A 24,932-nucleotide genomic window follows, 5' to 3' on the forward strand; every position below is an offset into this window, starting at 1 on the left:
AAAGACCTTATATGCTGAGAACTATAAAACATCTATAAAGGAAATCAAAGATGATTTTTTAAAAAATGGAAAGATTTCCCACACTCTTGGATTGGATGAATTAATATAGTTAAAAATGGCTATACTACCCAAAGCAATCTCCAGATTTAATGTGATCTCTATCAAATTACCCATCACATTTTTCACAGAAGTAGAATAAATAATCCTAAAATTTATAAGGAACCACAGAAGATCCAAAATTGTCAAAGGAGTCCTGGGGAAAAAGAACAAACATGGAGGCATAATGCTTTCAGGCTTCAAACAATACTGCAAAGCAACAGTAATCAAAACAGTGGCCCTGGCACAAAGACAGACATAGAGATCAATGAAATAGAATAAAGAGCCCAGAAATGAATCCTCACACCCATGGCCAATGCATCTTTGACAGAGGAGGCAAGAATATACAATAAAGAAAAGGCAGTCTCTTCAGCAAGTGCTGCTGGGAAAGCTGGACAGCTGCATGTAAATTAATGAAGTTAGAACACTGCCTCACAACATATACAAAAATAAACTCAAAATGGTTTAAAGACTTAAATATGACATGAAGCCATAAAATTCCTAGAACAGAACATAGGCAAAACATTCTCTGACATAAACTGTAGCAGTGTTTTCTTAGGTCAGTCTCCCAAGACAATAGAAATAAAAGCAATAAGAAACAAATTAGACCTAATCAAACTTATAAGATTCTGCACAGCAAAGGAAACCATAAACAAAAACAAAAAGACAACCTAAAACTAGCAGAAAACATTTGGAAATGATGCAACTGACAACTGGGCTTAATTTCCAGAATAGAAAAATAGATCATACAACTCAATAGCAAAAGAACAAAAAGCCCAACTAAAAAATGACCAGAGAAATAGACATTTCTCCAAAGAAGACATACAGATGGCCAATAGGCACATGAAAATATGCTCAACATTGCTAATTATTAGAGAAATGTAAATCAAAACTACAATGAAGTATCACCTCACACTGGTCAGAACGGCTATTATCAAAAAATCTGCTGCTGCTGCTGCTAAGTCGCTTCAGTTGTGTCCGACTCTGTGCGACCCCATAGACGGCAGCCCACCGGGCTCCCCCATCCCTGGGATTCTCCAAGCAAGAATACTGGAGTGGGTTGCCATTTCCTTCTCCAATGCATGAAAGTGAAAAGTCAAAGTGAAGTCGCTCAGTTGTGTCCAACTCTTAGTGAAACAATAAATTCTGGACAGGATGTAGAGAAAGGGAACTTTCTTACACTGTTTGGAATGTAAACTGGTGCAGTCACTATGGAAAACAGTATGGAGTTTCCTTAAAAAACTATAAACAGAGTTACCATATGATCCTTCAACCCCACTCCTGGTCATATATCCAGAAAAGATGAAAGCTCTAATTAAAAAAGACATGTGCATCCCACTATTCATAGTAGCACTATATCCAGTAGCCAAGACATGGAAGCAGCTTAACAGTACATTGACAGATGAATGGAAAAAGAAGGCATGGCATATCTATACACAATGGAACATCAGCCACAAAAAGAATGAACAATGCCACTTGCAACAACACAGATGGACCTAGAGATTATAATACTAAGTGGAGTAAGTCAGACACAGGAAGACAAAAATCATATGATATTACTTATATGGGAATATTTAAAAAATAGTCAAAGAACTTACAAAACAAAAATAAATTCACTGACATAGAAAAGGAATTTATGGCTATCAAAGGGGAAGAGAGAGGGATAAACTGGGAGTATGGGATTAACAGATGCACATGACCATATATAAAATAGATAAACAATGAGAATTTACAGCATAGAGAACTATATTCAATATCTCATAAGAAACTTTAATGGAAAAGAATCAAAGAAAAAAATATATACATATATATGTAAAACTGAATCACTTTGCTGTATACCTAAAACACAATATTATAAATCAATTATAATTCTATTTTTAAAATATTTAAAAGATGCTCAACATCGCTCATTATTAGAGAAATGCAAATCTAAACTACAATGAGATATCACCTCACACCGATCAGAATGGCCATCATCAAAAAGTCTATAAACAATAAATGCTAGAGAGGGTGTGGAGAAAAGGGAGCCCTCTTGCACTGTTGGTGAGAATGTAAATTGATACAGCCACTATGGAAGACGGTATGGAGAGTCCTTAAAAAACTAGGAATAAAACCACCATATGACCCAGCAATCCTACACGTAGGCATATACCCTGAGGAAACCAAAACTGAAAAAGACACATGTATCCCATTGTTCACTGCAGCACTGTTTACAATAGCTAGAACATGGACGCAACCTAGATGTCCATCAACAGATGAGTGGATAAAGAAGTTGTGGTACATATATACAATGGAATATTACTCTGCCATTAAAAGGAATGCATTTGAGTCAGTTCTAATGAGGTGGATGAACCTAGAGCCTATTATACAGACTGAAGTAAGTCAGAAAGAGAATGATAAGTATCATATACTAATGCATGTATACGGAATCTAGAAAGATGGTACCAAAGAATTTATTTGTGGGGCAGCAATGGAGAAACCTGGCCTGACCTGCCTCTTGAGAAATCTGTATGCAGGTCAGGAAGCAACAGTTAGAACTGGACATGGAACAACAGACTGGTTCCAAATAGGAAAAGGAATACATCAAGGCTGTATATTGTTACCCTGCTTATTTCACTTATATGCAGAGTACATCATGAGAAACGCTGGGCTGGAAGAAGCACAAGCTGGAATCAAGATTGCCAGGAGAAATATCAATAACCTCAGATATGCAGATGACACCACCCTTATGGCAGAAAGTGAAGAGGAACTAAAAAGCCTCTTGATGAAAGTGAAAGAGGAGAGTGAAAAAGTTGGCTTAAAGCTCAACATTCAGAAAAGTAAGATCGTGGCATCTGGTCCCATCACTTCATGGGGAATAGATGGTGAAACAGTGGAAACAGTGTCAGACTTTATTTTTCTGGGCTCCAAAATCACTGCAGATGGTGACTGCAGCCATGAAATTAAAAGATGCCTACTCCTTGGAAGAAAAGTTATGACCAACCTAGATAGCATATTGAAAAGCAGAGACATTACTTTGCCGACTAAGGTCCGTCTAGTTAAGGCTATGGTTTTTCCAGTAGTCATGTATGGATGTGAGAGTTGGACTGTGAAGAAGGCTGAGCACCGAAGAATTGATGCTTTTGAACTGTGGTGTTGGAGAAGACTCTTGAGAGTCCCTTGGACTGCAAGGAGATCCAACCAGTCCATTCTAAAGAAGATTAGTCCTGGGTGTACTTTGGAAGGAATGATGCTACAGCTGAAACTCCAGTACTTTGGCCACCTCATGCGAAGAGTTGACTCATTGGAAAAGACTCTGATGCTGGGAAGGATTGGGGGCAGGAGAAGGGGATGACAGAGGATGAGATGGCTGGATGGCATCACTGACTCGATGGACGTGAGTCTGAGTGAACTCTGGGAGTTGGTGATGGACAAGGAGGCCTGGCGTGCTGCAATTCATGGAGTAGCAAAGAGTTGGACACGACTGAGCGACTGAACTGAACTGAACTGAATGGAGAAACAGACATAGAGAACAGACTTATGGACATGGGGAGAGGGGAGGAGAGGAGATGTATTGAGAGAGTAACATGGAAAGTTACATTATCATATGTAAAATAGATAGCTAATGGGAATTTGCTGTGTGGCTCAGGAAACTCAAACAAGATCTCTGTATCAACCTAGAGGAGTAGGATTGGGAGGGGGATGGGAGGGAGGTTCAAGAGGGAAGGGATATATGTATACCTATGGCTGATTGATGTTGAGGTTTGACAGAAAACAGCAAAATCTGTAAAGCAATCAACCTTCAATTAAAGAATAAACAAATTTGAAAACAAAAGGAAAAAAATATTTATATGGTAGTGGTCCCTAGACTCAAAAGAGCTTTCCTGGCTACACATGTCCATATTCCAGAATCCTGGGATATAAGCCTGACCCCTTCCTTTTTCTTAAATCCTTCATCCAATTAACCCTCTTGATGTTCCAGCTTTAAACTATCTCAAATATGTACCACCCTCACTAGCCCTGGCACAGTTACAAGAACTTTAAATCTAGTAACGAATTTATCCTCATAAAACACTGAAGTGGGCATTATTATTATATTCTCTTTCTACTGATGAGAAAACTGGTGCACATATGGGTGAAGTAATGTGTCCAAAGTCACATCCTTGCAAAATGGCAGAGCAGGAATCTGGGGGGTCTGGCTCCTGAATCTCAGCTCTTGACCACTGTGTTACGTCAGCTCTCACTCACTTTGTTCTCAGTGCCTGCCTATCTCAGACATTAGTCATTAAGTCCCTTGAAGGCAAGCATCGTCTTTTTATTCTTATCCCTGAGCCCTAAGCACAACGTCTGGTGCACGGTTCGTGATCAACAACTGTCTACTGAATAAACAGTGAGTAACTGGGAAGGAGAGAAGCTACAGAAAGGCCATCCTGTTTAAACTTAAAATCTTGGAGATCAAATTGGTCATGAATTATTTCTTCTACTTTTATCCAAAATATTAAATGGCCACAGAACAGGTCATGATCCCACCAGAGTCCACCTCCGACAAAATTTGAGGGAGCAGCACTCCCAAAGGCAACACCAGCACTCAAAGACCCTATGTGGGGCTCCCAGGCGCCCTGCCTGAGATCTGACGTCAGTCTCCCAGGACTGCACTTCCGGGCTTAGAATCAATAGGCTCCCCACAGAAACTGGAAATCTGACTCGCAGCTTCTATGCTGATGTGCTGAGGTGGAATCAAACGGGGAGGGCTTCCCAGAACGTCCGAGTGAATCAGCTGCTCCGTTTGGGATGAATCCAGAACATGTGCCCACAAAGGGTAGCACGTTGCAAATTGAGATCTAAAATGAACCATCTGGTCTGGAGAAACGGCCAACTGGAGGGATGGGGGCCTGGAAACCTCCCAGAGAGCAAACTTATCTGGGGGAAATGATGAGTCAGCTCTGCCCAGAAACAAAAGCCTTTGATAAAGCCCTTTGCAATAGGTCCCACGGCATCTCTTCTTGGAGGTGCCAGAATTGGGTAACTCCATCTAAAGGTTACCTTTGGATTCAAAGTTCTAAGATGTCTGGTCCTGGGGTCCATATGGACCCGGGTACCACAGCATAGGATGCAGAGAAGCACTTCACAGCCAGACGGATGTGTCAGGCAAGTGGTGACAGGAAGTCCTGAACTGGTCGGGGACCAGCCTCTTCCCCTAAAATTGAGACAGCTTAGCCTTGATCCTGGAGGACAGCTTTCTGCTGTGTCTTCCTCTCCCAGCCATAGTCACTGTTGCCTATAAAAAAGTAAAAAGCAAGCCAATTACCAGGTCTAATTATCTCCCTTCATTCTCCTCTTGGCAACAGCTACTAAGGCTCTTGCCAAAACTCTGCTTCACCAACACCCTGATCCAAAAAGCCCCAAGTTAGCAAGAGAAGGCTCTGCCAGTGCAGAGCAGCTGTAAGGCTTCCCAACACCAAGACAGGGTGCAGGAGTTCAAAGCAGCTCTCTCCCAGGAGCCCCCTCGGCCTCCGCATCTGGACAGAAAAGAGGTGGTGGCGCCGGCCACCTGGAACCACACCAGAACGTGACGCAGGGCCACCAACAGCCACTTGCCCTGTCTGCCCGCACCCCTACCCCAGAAAGCAAGGAGGCTTTTTAAAGGCCTGTTTGTGCTTGCAGTGCGAGCTGCCAGGTCATGGTGAGCTTCATGGCCACTTCTGTCCAGGCTTGCTTAGAGCTGAGCCTGGGCCTCCCAGCTGAGCTCAACTGGGAGGTGGGCCAGGGGCTCTCAAGGGGATGCTGGGAAGCTCCCCAGGCACCATGCCAGAGTTTGTGTGCACATCTTTGCACTCCCCAAGTAGCTATCCTGCCTGTGCCCAGGGGTGAGCCGGAGACCTTCTAGTCTCCTCCTGCCTGGAGGGAGCGGTCACTCACTCCTGGAAGATGCCCGGAGCCATGGGGCTCTCTCTGACTCATGCAATAGTGAATCAGCCTCCAAAACCCCAGTCATCAGGGAGAGGGTAAACCAGGTGGCCGTCTACTCGGCCTCCAAGCCCATAGCCCCAGGGGAAGAAGGACCAGGTGCAGTTCACGGGGCAGTTACGAAACCTGAGAAGAAGTTGGAATGGCGTTGGGCTGGGGCTTTGAGAACAGGCAGGTATTGTGTGGTCAGGTGCAGAGGGGGTATAGAATACCCATCAGTTCACATACAAACACCATCCCAGTCGTGTGCAGAGGGAGGAAGGGCCTTCCAGGAGCCTGAGTGGTTTCAAACCAGAATGGAAAAAGGAAGGCTGTGTCCATGAGGAGGTTGGTGACCCACACCCAGAACAAAGGAGGCCCAGAAGCCAGTATGGACATGTTTCCCAGCCCTCACCCCAATGCCTACAACAGTTTTAAAGATCCCAGCATATATGCCTGAGACATCTCCGGGGATACGGAAGTTCCATCGGTCAGTGATCGAAGAATCTTTTCCTAACAGCCTTGGGCAGGGGTTAGTTTTTCCACATGTCATCATGCTGGCCATCAGCAAATATTTACTGTCTGCATGGTCAGAGATCAGTGCCTGCCCTCCCAGTCCCTGCCTCCTGAAGACAGACCATGAAGGGCAACAAAGCTTAGCAGGAGCTTGAGCAACCAGACAAAGATGGCTTGCAACGGGTCAGACACAAGAGACATGGAACACCTCACCTTTGTGCTGAAGCCAAAGCTTTGCATGTTTTACCATTTTACTGTTTCAGTGGCTGGAAGGCTGTGAAAGGTGAGAAGGGAATAAGAGCAGGAGAGAAACTGAGAGAGAGCACAGTGGCGCACGGGGAGAGTGATAATAGAGTGAGAGGTGGGGGTTGGGAGCCGTGGGGCAGCAGCTCCCAGGTCTAAGTGGGGAAGAAGCCAGGCAGACACCTTTTCAGACAAGATTTCCCCTGGGGCTGGGCTCATCTTCTCCATCTGTCCTCCCACAGTCACCCAGTATGCTGGACTTGGGAGGGTTCCCTTTCTCCCTTGACTTACTGATGAAGCCTGGAGTTATCAACGCCCTGGTTCCTGCAGCCTCAGGCAGCCATGTAAAGCTCCCAGGCCAGTCCCTCACCCTGGCCTCTAAAAAAGATAAAATCCAGAGACAGGGTGTGGGAGGACCTTTCTCACCATGTTTCCCATCGTCGAGGGCCATTCCAGTGCTCTCTTTCCCAGTGGGTCATCTCTGTCACTAAAATCACCCTATTGTGAGCACCCCAGCGTCCCCCTGGAGAAGGGCTCTATCTGCTCTCTGTTTGTGCCTTCACTTACAACTTCTCTGTATTCTGCTGCTGCTGCTGCTAAGTCGCTTCGGTCGTGTCCGACTGTGTGACCCCACAGACGGCAGCCCACCAGGCTCCCCCGTCCCTGGGATTCTCCAGGCAAGAACACTGGAGTGGGTTGCCATTGCCTTCTCTGTCTCTGTATTCTAAAGCCTGCCTGTTCCACGTCATAATCTGACCTTTATCTCTTAAAATAATGTTGTTTATTTATTTTTGGCTGTGCGGGGTCTTCACTGCTGCCTGGGCTTTTCTCTAGGTTCAGCGAGCAGGGGCCACTCTTGGTTGTGGCGCTTGGGCTTCTCATTGCGGTGACTTTTCTTGTGGCAGAGCGAGGGCTCTAGGGTGTACAGGCTTCAGTAGCTGCAGTGCATGGGCTCAGGAGTTGCGGCTCCTGGACTCGAGAGCACAGGCCCCGTAGTTGTGGCACACGGGCTTGGTTGCCCCACGGCATGTGGGATCTTCCCAGATCAGGGATCAAAGCCATGTCTCCTGCACTGGCAGGTGGATTCTTCACCACTGAGCTACCAGGGAAGTCCTTTGACCTTTATTTTTTTATATTCAGCTCCTTTGTGCAGCTTTTCCTGATTCCACCCACCCCCCCATTAACCTGTCCCTTCTCTGCTCAGAATTTTGTGACTTGAATGTAAATGCTCCTTACTCATTCGAGTTGTGCACACAGCCACAGCCTGCTTAATGCTGTGTCCACTCCCCACCCCCCTAAAACTCCAGAGAGTATCAGGTAGACACGTAGGACATACTGACTGACTTGTTGGACTGACTGGCTGAGGACGTGACAGCTGTGATCAATCAAGAGTCCACAGTCACTGTTTCCCAGGCCACCCGGAGAGTTTCCACAGCAGAGCCTGCTGCGGAGTGGAGATGTCATCCGATTTCTTAATTAACGCAAACACTGTTCATCCGAATGCTCCAGGGCACAGGTTTTTTTCTTTTTTTAATTAAAAAAAAAAAAGAGAGAGAGAGAATATTTTTAAAAATGGTAAAAATAACACTTACCAGCTTAGGAATAAACGAAGCTTTATTTCTAGATCTTTTGTTCCAGCAGCAATCCCGCCCTCCCCAACCCCAGCCCCAATCACCCTCCACAGGTTGGTTGTCCCCTTTTCCCACCTTTCCCACCGTGCTTCTTTGAGTGGTGAACGGAATTCCTGCCAGTGACTACTAATTGGGTTAATGGAGTGACTGTGTAATTGTTCTCTCTTCACAGCCCAACCCACCACCCTGGCTGCTTTCCGACTACCTGCCTCTCATCTGTTCCAGGATCACTAATTTGCAACAACAACTTCCATTGTCGTCCACATCTGGGACTCTGGGGTTTTAAGTGAATCTCCCTAAGGCAGAGAACAGAAGATGCTGCTATTTTGGTTTGTCTCATCTACAATAGGACCATTCTCTGGGGTTTCTGGGCAGTGCGGGACTGCCCGGGTGAAGGGGAAATCTGAGCATTGATGGGACCCAGGCCAGAGCGCAGTGTGCTGAGGGAGGAGAGCAGACAGGGGTAAAATACTGACCTTTTCTTCCCAGCTACTTGGGTTTGCATTTCATTTTAATCAGTTTCAGATGAAACTGACAAGCCAGCAGCCTCGGGAATCCTGGTGCCCCTGTCATTGCCCTCTGGTCTCTGGGGCATCGGTTGGGCAGCATCTGTCCTGGCCTGACCCAGCTTCCCCCACAGGAGGCAGCATGGATGGTGGCCTTTCTGATCCCCACAACTCAATCAGAGCCTAGTCTCTCTTGTCAGCACGGCCGGACAAGACAAGGCTTTATCCCCCTGTTGGTTTTTGAGGTATATTCATTCTACTTGAAATCTGTTTCACCTTAAAGGAATCATTGGCTCAGCGGTAAAGAATCCGCCTGCCAGTGTAGAAGATGTGGTTCCCATCCCTGAATTGGGAGCATCTGTTGGAGAAGAGAATGATAACCCACTCCAGCACTCCTGCCTGAAAAACCCCATGAATGGAGGAGTCTGGTGGGTTACAGTCCATGGGATCACAAGGAGTCAGCATGGCTGAGTGACGAAGCACAACACAACAGCAACAGAAGGATCATTTCCTGCCCAGACCGTGGCATGTTAGCATTTTAAGAACAGAGTGTAAGGAGGACACTGAGGGACAGCCTCGGGAACTCTGTCATCTGCCTGGGGGGCGGGCTTGTCAGTGGGCGTGGCTTGAGGGTGCTAGCACCTTTGGTCTCTGAGCCCCCTTGAGCTGGGCTCTGGAAATGGGCTTTGTTTCTTGGGGTGACTTCTATCTCCACCTGCCTTCTATCTTGGCCTGTGTCCCTCCCTCCCTCCCTTTCCCACCCTGTCCCCCCAGGCTCAAGGTGACCCTCACTGTTCCTAGGCAGCTCTGGGCTTCTGATCCACAGAACTGGGCAGTGTGGGATGTGGGTCCTGGGAGTCAGTTCTGGGCTTCACACAGTCACATTCTTGTCTTTACCTTCAGACCACCCGCCCCATCCCCAAACACCTGGGAGGAGGGGATGCTGAGACCTGCTTGAATCCCCATAAACCCTTGTTTCTGCCTCCAGTCTTGATCATTTATAAACTCGCCTTATACCTACACCCTGCTCTGCTCACATTAGCATTCAAGCTGCTCAGGCGCATCTTTGTTTTCACTGTAGAATGCCTGGCAGGGTGACTGACACAGAAGAGGTGCTCAATCAGTAATTAATTAAACTGGGTTGGAAGTTCCTGACAGTTAAGTAAGAGCTAAGGCTCTTTCTGGAAAGGAAAAGTTGAGACTGAGCAAACGATAAACAAAACGCACCAATACCCGCCTCAGGTAAGGCAGGCTTACGCACTCCATCAGTTCAGTTCAGTCCAGTCCAATCGCTCAGTCGTGTCCCACTCTTTGTGACCCCATGAATCACAGCACACCAGGCCTCCCTGTCCATCACCAACTCCCGGAGTTCACTCAGACTCACGTCCATCGAGTCAGTGATGCCATCCAGCCATCTCATCCTCTGTTATCCCCTTCTCCTCCTGCCCCCAATCCCTCCCAGCATCAGAGTCTTTTCCCATGAGTCAACTCTTCGCATGAGGGGGCCAAAGTACTGGAGTTTCAGTTGTAGCATCATTCCTTCCAAAGAAATCCCAGGGCTGATCTCCTTCAGAATGAACTGGTTGGATCTCCTTGCAGTCCAAGGGACTCTCAAGAGTCTTCTCCAACACCACAGTTCAAAAGCATCAATTCTTCGGTGCTCAGCTTTCTTCACAGTCCAACTCTCACATCCATACATGACTACTGGAAAAACCATAGCCTTGACTAGATGGACCTTTGTTGGCAAAGTAATGTCTCTGCTTTTGAATATGCTACCTAGGTTGGTCATAACTTTCCTTCTAAGGAGTAAGCGTCTTTTAATTTCATGGCTGCAGTCACCATCTGCAGTGATTTTGGAGCCCCCCAAAATAAAGTCTGACACTGTCTCCACTGTTTCCCTACCTATTTCCCATGAAGTGATGGGAGCAGATGCCATGATCTTCGTTTTCTGAATGTTGAGCTTTAAGCCAACTTTTTCACTCTCCTCTTTCACTTTCATCAAGAGGCTTTTTAGCTCCTCTTCACTTTCTGCCATAAGGGTGGTGTCATCTGCATATCGGTTTTGATATTTCTTCCCGCACTCCATAGGGATCATGGAAAGGCTGAAGTCGGCTCTCAGGGATCCGTCTCCGTGGGACCATCTGCTCACCACTGCCCTCCACTGGACACCGGGCCAAAGCAGCCCGGCCCCGTCGGGGCGCTCTCAGGTTTCCTTCCCTCCCCAGGCTGGATCCAGCTCCTGGGCAAACCGGTTTTTCTGTTGGCTTCTCTTTCACTCTAACTGTGCTGCACTGAATTCATGAGACCTAGGAAGGCACAGGAGAACTGGGACTTCTTTGAGTCCCGGCGTATCGAGAGTTCCACAAATGCTTAATGTATGAAAATCAACATAATGACCTTTAGTTCCCGACATGCCAGCAGCACTGGGGACTGTTATGATTGCAAATGTAAGAACCCACTTAAGAACCTACTCCTACAACGGTCTACACACCCTATGCTGCCAGCTTTTAGAAGACAACCGAGGAGAACAAAGGACAAAAAGCTTCTGGGAAAGAATTAAAAAACAGCCGTTTCTATCTTAACAACAACAGACCTTCCTCCTTAGGGGAAAGAGGGAGGAAGTACCACTAAATCTTGTGGAAAGACTCTGTCCTGCACTAAATCTTGTGAGATGACTTCTCTCTCCCTCACTGTGCCACGTTCCTGTCTTTAATTATCGGTATGGGTGAATTTGCCTTATTATCGCTACCCCTTACCTCTTTAGCTTATAAGGATTTTGCCCAACACACTGACCCTTAAAAGTTATTGAATTCCTGGCAGTCAAATATGGTGTATGAGTGGCTAATAATTTGCCGAATGGCAATAGTAAAATAAGTCAAAAAGGACGCATCATATTTATGGCTTACAAATTGCTTCAACTTGCTGAAAAATTGTTTTCGTCTCCCGAAATAACTCTGGAGTTAGCCCAAGGCCTGGAAGGCATTTGGATATGAATCTGAAGCTCACGGAAGAACCTGCACTAAGCAGCATAGAGGCGAAAGTGAAAACCCAAATATTGCCAGGAAAAACTCAGAGGGTGAAATCAAAGTATGATACCTCAGGACCCAGTGTTGAAGGGTGAGGGGAGTGGAGGAGGCTAGGACAGAGCCAGAGAGGGAAAAACCAAAGAGGCAGAAGAAGGAGCAAGGAAGGATGGAGTAAAAAAAACCAAGCAGCTGGGAAATCTCAAGGATGAAGGAGTGGCATGTGCCCTCAGATGAGGTTGAATGATCTGGTCAAGAAAGGATTGAGGGACTTCCCTGGTGGTCCAGTGGCTAAGACTCTGTACTCCCAATGCAGGGGGCCCAGCCTCCATCCCTGATCAGAGAAAGATGCCACGTGCCGCAAGGAAGACCCAGTGCAAGGAAATAAAGAAATAAATACAGATGAATATATTTTTAAAATTAAAAAAAGAAAGGATTGTCAGCTGGACTGGGCAATATGAAGGTCACTAGTGACTCTGAGAGCAGTTAGTGACCTTGTGAAAGCAATTTTATTTGAGAGTTGAGATGGGGACAGAGTAGAAGGTACTATGGTGGGAATGAGATTGAACGGGAAGCAAGGGCATGGAAACAATCATAGGAGGTAACCAACTTAGGTGAAAGAATAAAGGCTTTCACTTTTGACCTTGCACAGGTTGGACTTCACCAATTCAGCTTCCCTACAGCCACTAGTGACGTGTTCTAAAAATAAAAATTAATCATACCGCGTCCTGTTGTGATTAACATCTGCCGGCTCTCCACTTGCTGAACAATGGAGAGCAAAGTCCAGGGCCGATGTGTTTAGTATAATTTACTTTCTATAATTGTATTTATTTATTTTTGGCTGTACTGGGTCTTCCTTGCTCTGCGACGGCTTTCTCAAGTTCTGGCGGGCGGGATTGCTCTTTGTTTCGTTGTGGTGCTTGGGGCTTCTAACTGTGGTGGCTTCTCTTTGTTTTAGCGCACAGGCTCTAGGGCGCAGTCTCAGTAGCTGTGGCGCACGGGCTCAGTGGCTCACCGGCATGTGAGATCTTCCCGGGACCGGGGATAGAAGCTGTATCTTCTGCATTGGCAGGCGGATTCTTTACCACTGAGCCACCAGGAAAGCCTTAAAACTGATGTTTTACTATACATAAAATATATTTCAACTTGATTAAAGAAAAATACCCTTCTACCTTACTCCATAGCCTGGAGAACAAAGTTCAAATTTCTTCCGGCTTAAGTGATATGATTTTTTTCCCTTGATTCTTCCCCCGTACCCCAAATACGTGCTTGCGTCCTAAGTCGCTTCGGTCCTATCTGACTCTTTGCACCTCTATGGCTATTCTGTCCATGGGATTCTGCAGGCAAGAACATTGGAGTGGGTTGCCATGCCCTCCGGAGAAGGCAATGGCACCCCACTCCAGTACTCGGAGAATCCCAGGGACGGGGGAGCCTGGTGGGCTGCCGTCTATGGGATCGCACAGAGTCGGATACGACTGAAGCGACTTAGCAGCAGCAGCCATGCCCTCCTCCAGGGGATGCCCACATTAAATACACTACGGATCTAAAATGGGCCTCGACGTCCTGCCCTGCCCACCTGTTCAACACCCGTCATGCTTCTCAAGATTCAACTTGTGCCATCCCCGTTAGCGTCCTCTAGACACAGATGTCTATCATAGAAAGCTCTCCATTGCACTCTTCTGTTTTTGTCTCGCCTTTTACTAAGCTGTAGGCGAGACAGCTCCAGGGCTTATCACTAAGCCGCTCTATCTTTGCTGAAGAAACCTGGGCTTTACCGTTGTCGTCCAGCCAGAAGGACAGCGGGACAGATCCTCCTCCAGTCCTACAAGGGGCGCTGTGGCAACCTCCATCGTCTCCCCTCTCTCCACCTCTTCGGACCCTCTCCCAGACTCACACGCTTGGGGCTCCGCCTCCTATGCAACATCCCTCCTTCCCATTGGGCAAGGACGATCCTGGCTGGCCAATGGAGCGAGGCGTTGGTGCGAGGCGGCGCCGCCATCTTTGAGCTTCTGGGTCCCTGTCTCGGTAGCCGGCTGTGGGAGTTAGGGAGGAAGGTGGGCCGTGCTGCGCCGCCTCCGGTCCACAGCCGTGCCTCTTTCTGTCCTGCTGCGGTCCCACGATGCCGCAGTACCAGACTTGGGAGGAGTTCAGTCGCGCAGCGGAGAAACTCTACCTCGCCGACCCAATGAAGGTAAATCGCAGGCGGAGCCAGTGTCTCTGTCCTAGCTCGGGTCAGGATGTCTTCTCTGCCGTCCGCTCGGCCTCCGGAGCTTCTGCAGCATCCTAGGAGGTGCTGTGTGTGAAGAGAGACGGACTCCGCGCGAAGTCCGATTGTTCTTTTCGTCTCTTCTCTTAAGAAGGGCCCAGTGAAGCCTGAAACCAGCAAAATCAGGGTCAAGTCAGGGCTCTAAGAAGCCTTCCCCCGCCTACAATCCCTGAGCTTCCCTACCGTTGGTTTACGTGTCTCTAAGGGCAGGGCTCCTCCCCTCTGCAGCTTCGGCTTCCTGTGGCGCTTCAGTTCAGTTCAGTCGCTTAGTCGTCTCCGACTCTTTACGACCCTATGGACTGCACCACGCTAGGCTTCCCTGTCCATCACCAGCTCCCGGAGCTTATTCAGACTCAATGTCCATCGAGTCGGTGATGCCATCCAACCATCTCATCCTCTGTCGTCCCCTTCTCCTCCCGCCTTTCCCAGGTCTTTCCCAGCATCAGGGTCTTTTCAAATGAGTCAGTTCTTCGCATCCGGTGGCCAAAGTATTGGAGTTTCAGCATCAGTCCTTCCAATGACTATTCAGGACTTATTTCCTTTAGGATGGACTGGTTGGATCTCCTTACAGTTCAGGGGACTCTCAAGAGTCTTCTCCAACACCACAGTTCAAAAGCATCAAAGACCCTAATTTGGAGGCATCTACCTCCCGCAGATTAGTGGTTCTTAATATTTTGGAGGTTAGTGCCATTTAAGGTAGGAGAATGCACTTAACACGCAAATGTTTGTAAACAGTTTTAGGGGGTCCGTGGATCCCTGTGGCCTTCATTGGAGGCTCAGACAGTAAAGAATCTGCCTGCAATGCAGGAGACTCGTGTTTGATCCCTGGGTCAAGTAGATCCCCTGGAAAAGGGAGTGGCAACCCACTCCAGTATTCTTGCCTGGAGAATTCCATAGACAGAGGAGCGTGGTGGGACTAGTCTAGAGTCCACGGGGTCACAAAGAGTCGGACACAAAGTGAGCGAGTAACACACACACACATGGATCCCTGTAATTCATTCATGGCCCCCATAAAATTATAATAAGCTAACCTCTGACATCGACTTACCATAATTTTACCAGGGCCGTGAATGAATTACAGGGATCTGTGTGTGTGTGTGTGTGTGTTAGTAACCAGAGAAGTTGCAAGGACAAGAATTTAGCATTTGGGTCTTGATTTTTCTTCCTCTTGGTTTTTATTGTCATCTAAATATTATTTGAAATATTGAAAAGCCCTGCTAGCTTTTTAGACCTAGATAAGTAACAAGCCGGAAACAGTCTTAGTTCCATTCTTTGCAATAAAGTGATGTAATAGTAATAAATGATAAAATGAATTAGATACTTGTGAAATTGAGTACTTTGTTTATGACACGATTTCTGGCTCCTCCATTTGGTTGATTTTGTTCATAGGACCATTTGTTTTCTTTAAGCAGTGTACCGTGAGGACTATACAGGACTTTTGTAGAAGTACCCACAGTGTAAACTAAAAATATTTGGAAAGATAGTAAAGAATATGCAAATCCACAGTAAGAGTAATAATACTATAAGATTGTGGTCATAGTTATAGGGAAAATGAAAATAAGATGATTATTGAGCATTGCTATGAACAAAGCATGTGTAGAATAGACAGGGGAGGGAGAACCTATGAGTTCTTTTCAGAAAATTCCAGTGGCCTAAAAACTTGTGCCTTTTCATGATAACCTTCACTGGTTTTTAACTGATTTTTTTTGATAGGTTGGTAAGGGGATGAGTGGGAAGAGAGCTTGACTGACAGTTGTATTGAATACCTTCCATGTATACAGTTGACAATCCCTTGAGGTAGTTGAATGAACAGTCTTAGATACATTAAATGATTTGCCTGGTGATCATTAAGAGATTAGGCTGAAATTTGAACCCACATCTCTAAACACTGTGTTCATGCTGTTTCTACCAGTCTATACTGCTGAAACTAAAGAAGAAAAGAAATTTTGTCAGAACTCTTTGGGATCTGTTTTACAGAGTTCTTTGTCTTCTCCTCCTCTTGATCATATTTATCACCTTTTACCATTCTCCATTGCATCCGCTCTAAGTAAAGCTGGTATTATTGCTAGACCATGTAATAACCTCTTTGTCTGCTTGCTTTTAAAATTCCTTCTTCATTCTCATACATACTGCAGCTATCTCAGACACAAAAATTGAATTCCCAGTTTCCTGTTTTAAAACTAGTTCTTCAGTGATTGCTGGTAAAAGTCCCACCTTCCAGGCCCCAGTCTGACCCTCTCTCCAGTCTTGTTGGCTTTGTCTCCCACCATTTCCACCATCCTCAGCCCTAGCTAGCCTCAGAAAGCTACAGGATGCATCATGTCTTCATTCAGACTGCTGCTTCAGCCTTTCTCCTAGCTTCTTCCCTAAAAGAAAGAAAGCAAAAAATGCATTTCTGCAGCCATTTCCATAAATTCTTTTTACACTTTCCATTCCCCCAATCTAAATTACTTGTTTCCTCCTTTAGCATTTTGCCTGTATATGTCTTTCTAGGACTTAATTCATGTTGTCTTATGTTTTGATTATTTAAGTTGGTTGAATTACTAAAAAAGCAAGAACCTTGACTTCTTTTTCTTCTTAGTGGCGTCTGACATGGTAACTTAGGTGCTTTCTAATTTACCAATAGAAAGGGGATTGGGGCTTCCCAGGTGGGGCTGGTGGTGAAGAACTCGCCTGCCAATACAGGAGACTTAGCGGGTTCCAGATCCCCTGGAGGAGGGCATGGCAGCCCACTCCAGTATCCTTGCCTGGAGAATCCTGTGGACATAGGAGCCTGGCAGGCTACAGTCCATGGGACCGCAAAGAGTTTTTTAACTCATTTCTCCTAATGAAGCCATTAAGTATTCTTTTAAGCAGGAGTTAAAACTTTATATAGTTGTCATGCTTAGTACATTTTTAAGTTGATTTCCTTTTGTTTCCAGAGGACTAATTTTTTTTAATATGTGAAACTGAATTTACTGGCCCAATAAGTAGAATCTTATTAGGTAGTCTAAAGATACTTACACCTACTTAAGTGCTTGTTGAGTTCCCTTTCCTCCCTCACCAAGACAAATCTCAGGATGATATGACCTTTATTAATTTGCAAACCCAGGAGAGTAGAAGGCATAATGAGAAAAGCTGTAGAAAAAGCTCTAATAGCCCTTTTTATCTAGTTTCCAGAATTATTTTGAGGGTCCTGTGCTGCATTGGAGCCATTTTAAATATATGTTCCTGTTTTGTCTGGTAGATACTTAGCAATTTTTAGAACAGCTAGCTAAAGCTAAACTAGAGTTGTTTATTATATTTTTATTAAGAAGGAACTTGACTCTGCTGCAGTACACTGTTTTGAATCCATCATTTAAAGAAATAAAAATAATGTTCATGGAGGTTGTAAACTCTATTGGGAACTGTTTTCTTTTATTGGAATGTACTAATATCTAAATCATTTTCTTGGCTTCCTAACTGTAGAACACCCAATAGCAAAAGTGCTATGTAGCATGGCACTCAATGTAGGAGTTATTCTAGATGTGGAAAGTTGTGTCTCATATTGTGCCATCATGAGAAAGATACGATTTTGCTGAGTAGTTAGTCTGAGTCCACCTCTGGAGAGTCATGGGAAATGGAAAGTGTGAACTGCAGCTGCAGTGCTCTTTCCTGGGAAATGGGTTTGAATTTTACTAGCCATTTCTACTCCCCCCCGCCCTTTTTCCTGTCAGTCCTCTGTGGCTAGGTGTGTGGGTATTATAGGGGAGAAGAAAACCTCCTTTACTCTCTTAGGTTTCATAACTGGGGCTCTGCAAATTAAACTGACAAAAGACAGTTTAATAAATAGAAAGACTTTACACTTAACATAGAAGTTTACAAAGAGGAGGAATTTGGGACCTGTATACCATCTTAAGGGTGGGAAAGTATGGGAGGGAGGCTGGACAGAGGAAAAGAGATTTGGGGCTTCTGGGAGGGAGTACATTCTGAGAAGGTGACCAGGGAATGTATAGGCAATATTAGAGTTGTCTGGTAAGGTAGGGAACAAACCTTCTTCTCTTTTCCCAGGGAGGAGAAACACCTTTACAATTGGAAACTTACGTAATCTTTACAAAGCTTAATTTATGTCCTGCTTTTGATCAGAAAGGGCAGTGAACTAATTACCTTCAGCTCAAAACTCTCCTTTAGCTGAAGTGGTATACTTTTGAGGTAGCATGCTGTGAATACCCTTTATACATAGTCTTACTGGCAAGAAATGCCAAACCAGTCTTACAGACATTCTCTGAATATGTGTGTGCCTTGGGAATTTTCAGTATATCTTTTTAAAGTGGCTGAAAATAAAATACCTGACTTTCTTTTAAGTCTTAAAAATATTGTAGCAATAGGAATGCACAAAATGCTGTTTCCCCTCATTTCAGTCATGATAAGTTTACAGTAAAGGTGCCTTTAGATATTTTGGCTATTAATTCTAAAAGGATCTGTTTTATTTTAGCTCACTTGAAGACTAAATTATTTATGAGAAATGTCTTCTGACTTCACTGTTTCTAAATATGTATTTTTATTTCAGGCCCGTGTGGTTCTCAAATATAGGCATTCTGATGGGAGTTTGTGTATTAAAGTAACAGATGATTTAGTTGTAAGTATACATTTTTATTTGTTGCATACTTTCAGATTTGTTTGAGTTAATCATTTGTTTGAAATTATTTACATAGAATTTATGCAGGTCACCCATTAGAATGCTTATTTTGTGTTTCATTCCCAAGACAAGAGCCTTGTTCTTGAAGCTATTTTTGTAGGCACTTGGAAAGATAATTCAACTTGCTTTATTAATACAGTTTGTCAGGTATAGTTTAATAACAGCCGAACAAGAGGAACATAGAGACCAAACACAGATACAGCGGTATAGGTTTCCTTGTAGATGTGTGAGGAGTAAGTGGTATTTGAACAGAAGTTATAGGCTCTGTAGTTGCGTTTCTCTCGTTCCCTGTCTGCTCATTCCTGTCGCTTCCTCACATCCCATTTATTTCTTACCCCTCTGCCATGTGGTTTCTACATGAAGTCTTTCCTTGAACCTGCTCTCAGTGAGGGCTCAGGAGCAGCCCCTTCATTTTCAAACCCAGCAGTTCATATCTTGCTTGACCTCCTGGCTGCTTTTAATATTTTTAATATTTATTTGGCTGCACCAGGTCTTCATTGAGACATGCAAGATCCTTAATTTCGGAATTTGGATTCTTAGTTGCAGCATGTGGGATCTAGTGCCCGGATCAGGGGTCGAACCTGGGCCCCCTGCATTGGGAGCGCAGAGTCTTAGCCACTGGACCACCAGGGAAGTCCCCCTCCTGGGTGCTTTTGATACAGGAAACCAATTCTTGTAGAAATTGTTTTGGCATCTGTGGCTCCCTTGTATCTTGTTCTTCTTTTTCTCTGTTTGTTTCATTCTTTGCTAGTTATTTTGCTGACTTGCTCCATAATACTGGTTTCTCCAGGATTCTGTCCTTGATGTTGTCTTATCACTTCTGGGTCAGTCCATTAAGTCCAGTACTGCCTGTATGTCTGTTTCCAATTTTGTACCTTTAGCTCATATTTTTCTTTTGGCCTCCTGACTAGGTCTGAGTTGAGCATCTTTCCTCCTCTACTTCGTAAGGTTAGCCTGTCTAGAATGGAAGTCCTCATCGCTTATCAAACTGGTTTCTCCTGCTTCCTGTCTTTAATTACACTGTCATCTACCTGCTCAGAACCTGGGAATCATTTTTGGTTCCTTCCTTTCCCTTATTCTCACATTTACTATTCCTTCATTTGAAAAACTTGTATTTTGATCCTCTGATAAGTTCCATATGCTTTGCTGGGCATTTGTGAATTATTGATTCAAGGTCTCATCTCATTTCCTGTCGTGAACCCTCCATCTTCATTGCATTAACACCTTAAGGCCTCGTTGTCACTTGCCTGGACTAGTAGCTCTTTGTCCCTGCTTCCAGTTCGTCCTTCAGTTGTCCTACCAGAGTGATTTCTAAAAATGCACATTGGATTCTTACTACCCTGCTTAACAATCTTCAGTGGCTTCTCATCACTCATAATGTAAACCCCACCCTCACATCCCCACTAATCTCTCTCTTTTTTGTGTTCCTTAAGGGCTCCTTTAATATGCCATGCAGTCTTAGGCCTCTGAGCTTTTGAACAAGTCTGTCTCCATCTTTGCAGTATTGAATCCCACCCCTGCCCCAGTGTGACAAGCCAACTGCTTATATTTCAAAACCCACCTCAGAAGGACTGCTTCATTTCTTGTTGTTATTTCTGCCTCTTTTTGTGCTGTTTCACAATTTTCTTAAAAAAATCACATTTGACTTTTAATAGGTTGTAGGCTTCAAAATAACCAGAATAGATGAGTGATAGTCTTACTGTATTTGTAGTGACTAGTCCTTACCCAAAGGATACTTAGCAAACATTTCTTTTAATGGATTAACTCTTTTAAAAATCTCATAGTGACTTTAAAAATGACTTTTGGTCATATCTTTTACTGTATTTGTATTCAGGGTTCCATTATGAGGTTGCATGAAGTCAGATCTTTTTAAATTAGTATCATATCTTCTAAGAACCTATTGAGTTTGGTGAATGTGAAATGCAAAAAAGGAGTAAATTGAGCTGTTGGGTGCTAAACCTAGGTTGAGGAGATTTGAATCCTAGCTTAGCAATCTAACAGCATTTTAGTCTTGGGGAAGGTCAGGCCAAAAGTTTGGCTTTGGGGGCCTTAATCTATGAAGTGCCGTAGTAATAGTCTGCTCACCTAATTGGGTTGTTGTACAAAGTAAATGAAATATGTGGAAGTGCTTAGCACTAGTGCCTGCCACTTACTAGGTTCAATAAATGTATACTTGAATCCTGAGCATTCACATTGAGAAAAATGTTACTTGTGATTGTCACGAAGTGGATAGATACATCTACTGCAGAGAAATTGGTATGTTCTGCTTTAAAAGTAGAGGAAAATGCAGAATTGAATTCAATACAAAAGACTTTACCTCCAAATGATAACTTTTGGCCTCTGGTAATGATTAAATATAGATAAAGATCCATGGTAAGCAATACTGGAAAGAACTTTAGCATTAATGGTTTCCGTGATAAGATCTAAGTATGAAGGATACTTTTTGTTCGTTTTCTTAAAATTACTGGTAATTAGTCCTTATCTAGAAGGGACCAAAGATAGAATCAAATCCATCATACTAAACGATAAATGTGTGAACCAGCTCCAATGAAAAAATCTATTTTCTAATGATTTTTAAAGAAAAGTTTGTATACTTCCCTCAGTAATTCATTTTAATGGCTTAGAAAACTCTTCTTAGACTTTATTGTCTTAGAGCTTTGACTTTTTTATAGTCCCATTTATGCATCTTTTGTTTCTAATTCCATGTCTGATTTATAATACTGTTTTCTTTGGACCTCTTCTATGTCAAACTGTAGTGAGAAGGTGTATGTTCTCCTATAGTACATATACTAAAATTGAAATTCTGGAGATGATTATGGCCGCTTTATAAGATTGTTAGACAGATTTGTACAGTGTGTGAACTTTTCTAAGTAAGTGGTTTGAGGGCTGTATGAATTCAGATCAGTTGCGCGTTGTCAACCACAAATTGGCCCTTGCCCTCTACCTCTACAAGGATTAAATCATGTGCTGCTGCAGCTGCTGACCTCTAGCACCCCTTGAAGGAGCCCAGGATGGAGAGCAGAAATGAGGCACACTCTGCTCCCCGAAACCTGGCAGGACAGGTCTTCAGATAGTTAGATATTCTCAGGAGCTGATTTTCTGAGCCCAGTTCTTACATCTCCTCGTATCTAGAAAAGCACTTAAAATCTTTCATGGTGATGACTGTGTCTCATGACAAGCAGAAGTGTCACAAGACCAGCAGAAACTTCCTAAGAAATAAACATGCTTGATTGCGTGTACTCCCCCCTTCACCAGGATTGCATGTATACTGTCCTTCTCCTTTATGTCTTTGGAACAGTCTTGCAGAGCTCTTTGAGGTGCTGTCTCCTGAACTGCAGTCCTTGTACTGCCCCGAATAAAACTTTTAACTCACAACTCTGATGTGTGGTTTTTTTAAGTTGACAGCACGATCAGGTTGAACTCCAAATCAGTTTAAGTTGATGAATATTACTGCAGGATTGCAAAGTTCCCATTGCTTAAAACTTGTATGAATCCATAAGATGGGCTGAAGAAAAATGGATTTGTGTTACAAAATGAGACTGCCAGCTTTAAGTTTAATAATTTGGAAGATTTTAGATGAAGAATTGAATGTAAAGCAAGGAAGAGTTTGGATTGGTTTAAAAGTTATAAATAATACCAGAAATCAAGGTTGAACAAATTTATCTAGCTTGATGTAGGTAGCAACCAGCAGTAAGCAAGGAGTTCCTGATTTTTAAAAGATTAACATTAACCATACACTTCCCGTTTCATAAACAGAGAAAGAGATCCTAAAATGTATATGCTTTTCCCACTATAACTATAGAATCATTTATAACCAGATCCCCGGGAGAAAACACCTGATTCCAGCCTTTAATTTTTCTCATCAGACCATGGCAGAATTTGATTACATTAGTCTACTGATCATTTTTGAGATGCTTCGAATAGAGTTCATTTTGTTTTTTGTCCATAGCAGTGGCATTTTAAATATTATACTAAACTTAAGGAATGTAATTGTGGGAACCTGGAAACTTGAATGATCTCTGGAGGAAGTAAAGCAAAACGGTGGTAGGGAAAGACTCAGATTTTTACCCAAGAATATGTTTGCTACGTTGTTAGTAATCTAGTTTTACATAGTTAATGTGTGCTTTTAAAATTCCTGACAGTGTTTGGTGTATAGAACAGACCAAGCTCAAGATGTAAAGAAGATTGAGAAATTCCACAGTCAACTAATGCGACTTATGGTGGCCAAGGAATCCCGCAGTGTTGCCATGGAAACGGACTGAATGGTTTGAAATGAAGACTGTTATGTTCTAAGGAAGTAAATATCTTTTGAATTTGGTAAAGTATTGGGAGAGAAAATACTTTATGTAACTAAGTGGGCTGTTCAGAAGCCAAGAGATCTTTTTTTTTGTACTTTGTTTTTTAATGTTTACTTTAGAGAGCCAGGAATGTAAATGCTTTCAGTTAGAAAGCCTCTATTTATTTTTTGGAGATTGAACAAGAAATGCATCTATCTTGGAAACTTTTTGTAGATTACTTGGTGTTAAGCAAAATAAATAATTACTCACTGTTAAGTTTGTATCAGTAACTTGAAAATGAGATTAAGAAAAGCCAGTTCTTCCTTAAATTTAGTTAATCTGTGTTTAAAAGAAAATTGAATATAATTGTTTTGCTAGATTGATGTATTTTTTTCGGAGCATAAATTTTGTGCTGTTGATGACCAGCAAATATAAAATAAGGTAACTGGAATTAACTGTGCACAGCAATGTAGCTGATTATATATAGTAGTGTAGTTTCAATTATATCTAAAAATAATTATGCAAACAAGTATGCTTTACCTTAAACTTTACAAATTTAAGCTATATTTTTAAATATAAGGGATTCATATTATCGTTAACTTGTTGAGCAAAGACTTTGAATCTAATTTTCAGTGCTCTGAAACATCTGCAGTTACTTTAAATGCATGAACAGAATGATCACTAATGGATTGAAATCACCATATTACAGAAATATTTGCCACATATTTGCCATCTATCTTTTCTCAGAAGGGCTAAAGATTATTTGAACTGTTAAATTTTTGCATACCTCTATGATACTCCAGCCCGTTTCTGTCTTTACTTAACCAAGGTATTAAGCGTGACTGTCACAACTGTTTCCTTTAAACCAGAAACGACATTATTTGCCATTTATCTTATATTTGCAATTAATTTTACCAACCTAAATATAATGTTATATGTTGATTCCTACATTAAAATATTTTTTGTTTGGAATTCGTTGTGTTGACCAGCGTTTCAACATGTAAGGTTCCATTAACTGTATGAATTCTGGCATGTTTCAGAGAGGTCAGTAAATAAAATATTACATAAATGTGTATTATGTCTCTTTAAGTTTTCAACTTCTTAAGAATAATTGATTTCTTGACTGGGATATTCTATATTAGTTTAGACTAAAGTGAGCCTAATTATGCTGTATGTACGTTTTACTTGTTTCTTCATACTCTTATTACTCATCTTTTTGTGTTATGGCATTTGTGTCCCCCACCCCGCACTGTTTTCTCATAGTTGTATTACAAAAGAACCATGCTAGCTTTTTCAAGTCTCCTATTGACATTTGGTTGTTTCCAGTCTTTTGCTGTTAGGATGCTGCACTGAATATACACGAGTTGTATATGTGTACATTAAATTACTACAAATAAAATTGGTGAATCAAAGGTCATATGTATTTCTAATTTTAATAGATACTGTCAAATTGCTTTACGTGGAGATTGTCCCATTTTGCATGCCCAGCAGAAATGCAGGAGAATGCTGTTTTTTCACAACATTGCCACACAAAAGCACAAATTCCAGGGTTTTGGCATTCTGACGCATAAAACACTGTTGTTGTTGTTCAGTCGCTAAGTTGTGTCCAGCTCTTTTGCCACCCCGTGGACTGTAGCCCACCAAGCTCCTCTGTCCATGGTATTTCCCAGGCAAGAATGCTAGAGTGAGTTGCCATTTCCGTCTCCAGGGCGTTTTGTTTTCTTGAGTAAGAAAAGTAACATCAGGGACTTCTCTGGTGGTCCAGCGGTCAGGAGTCCATCTTGTACTGCAA

At 43.3% G+C, this 24,932-nt stretch overlaps 1 protein-coding gene across 1 annotated transcript; it reads left to right on the forward strand.

Annotated features, from left to right (window-relative positions):
• Positions 1–13,972: 13,972 nt before the first annotated feature.
• On the forward strand, positions 13,973–24,487 carry SRP9 (signal recognition particle 9). Its single transcript, XM_068986206.1, has 3 exons — positions 13,973–14,131; positions 18,735–18,803; positions 23,006–24,487. Exons 1-3 carry the CDS (start codon positions 14,060–14,062, stop codon positions 23,123–23,125), a joined length of 261 nt encoding a protein of 86 aa, XP_068842307.1. The 5' UTR covers positions 13,973–14,059; the 3' UTR covers positions 23,126–24,487.
• Positions 24,488–24,932: the final 445 nt, after the last annotated feature.

The sequence above is a fragment of the Capricornis sumatraensis genome, chromosome 14 (genome assembly GCF_032405125.1).
Source record: "Capricornis sumatraensis isolate serow.1 chromosome 14, serow.2, whole genome shotgun sequence".
Lineage (NCBI taxonomy): Eukaryota > Metazoa > Chordata > Mammalia > Artiodactyla > Bovidae > Capricornis > Capricornis sumatraensis.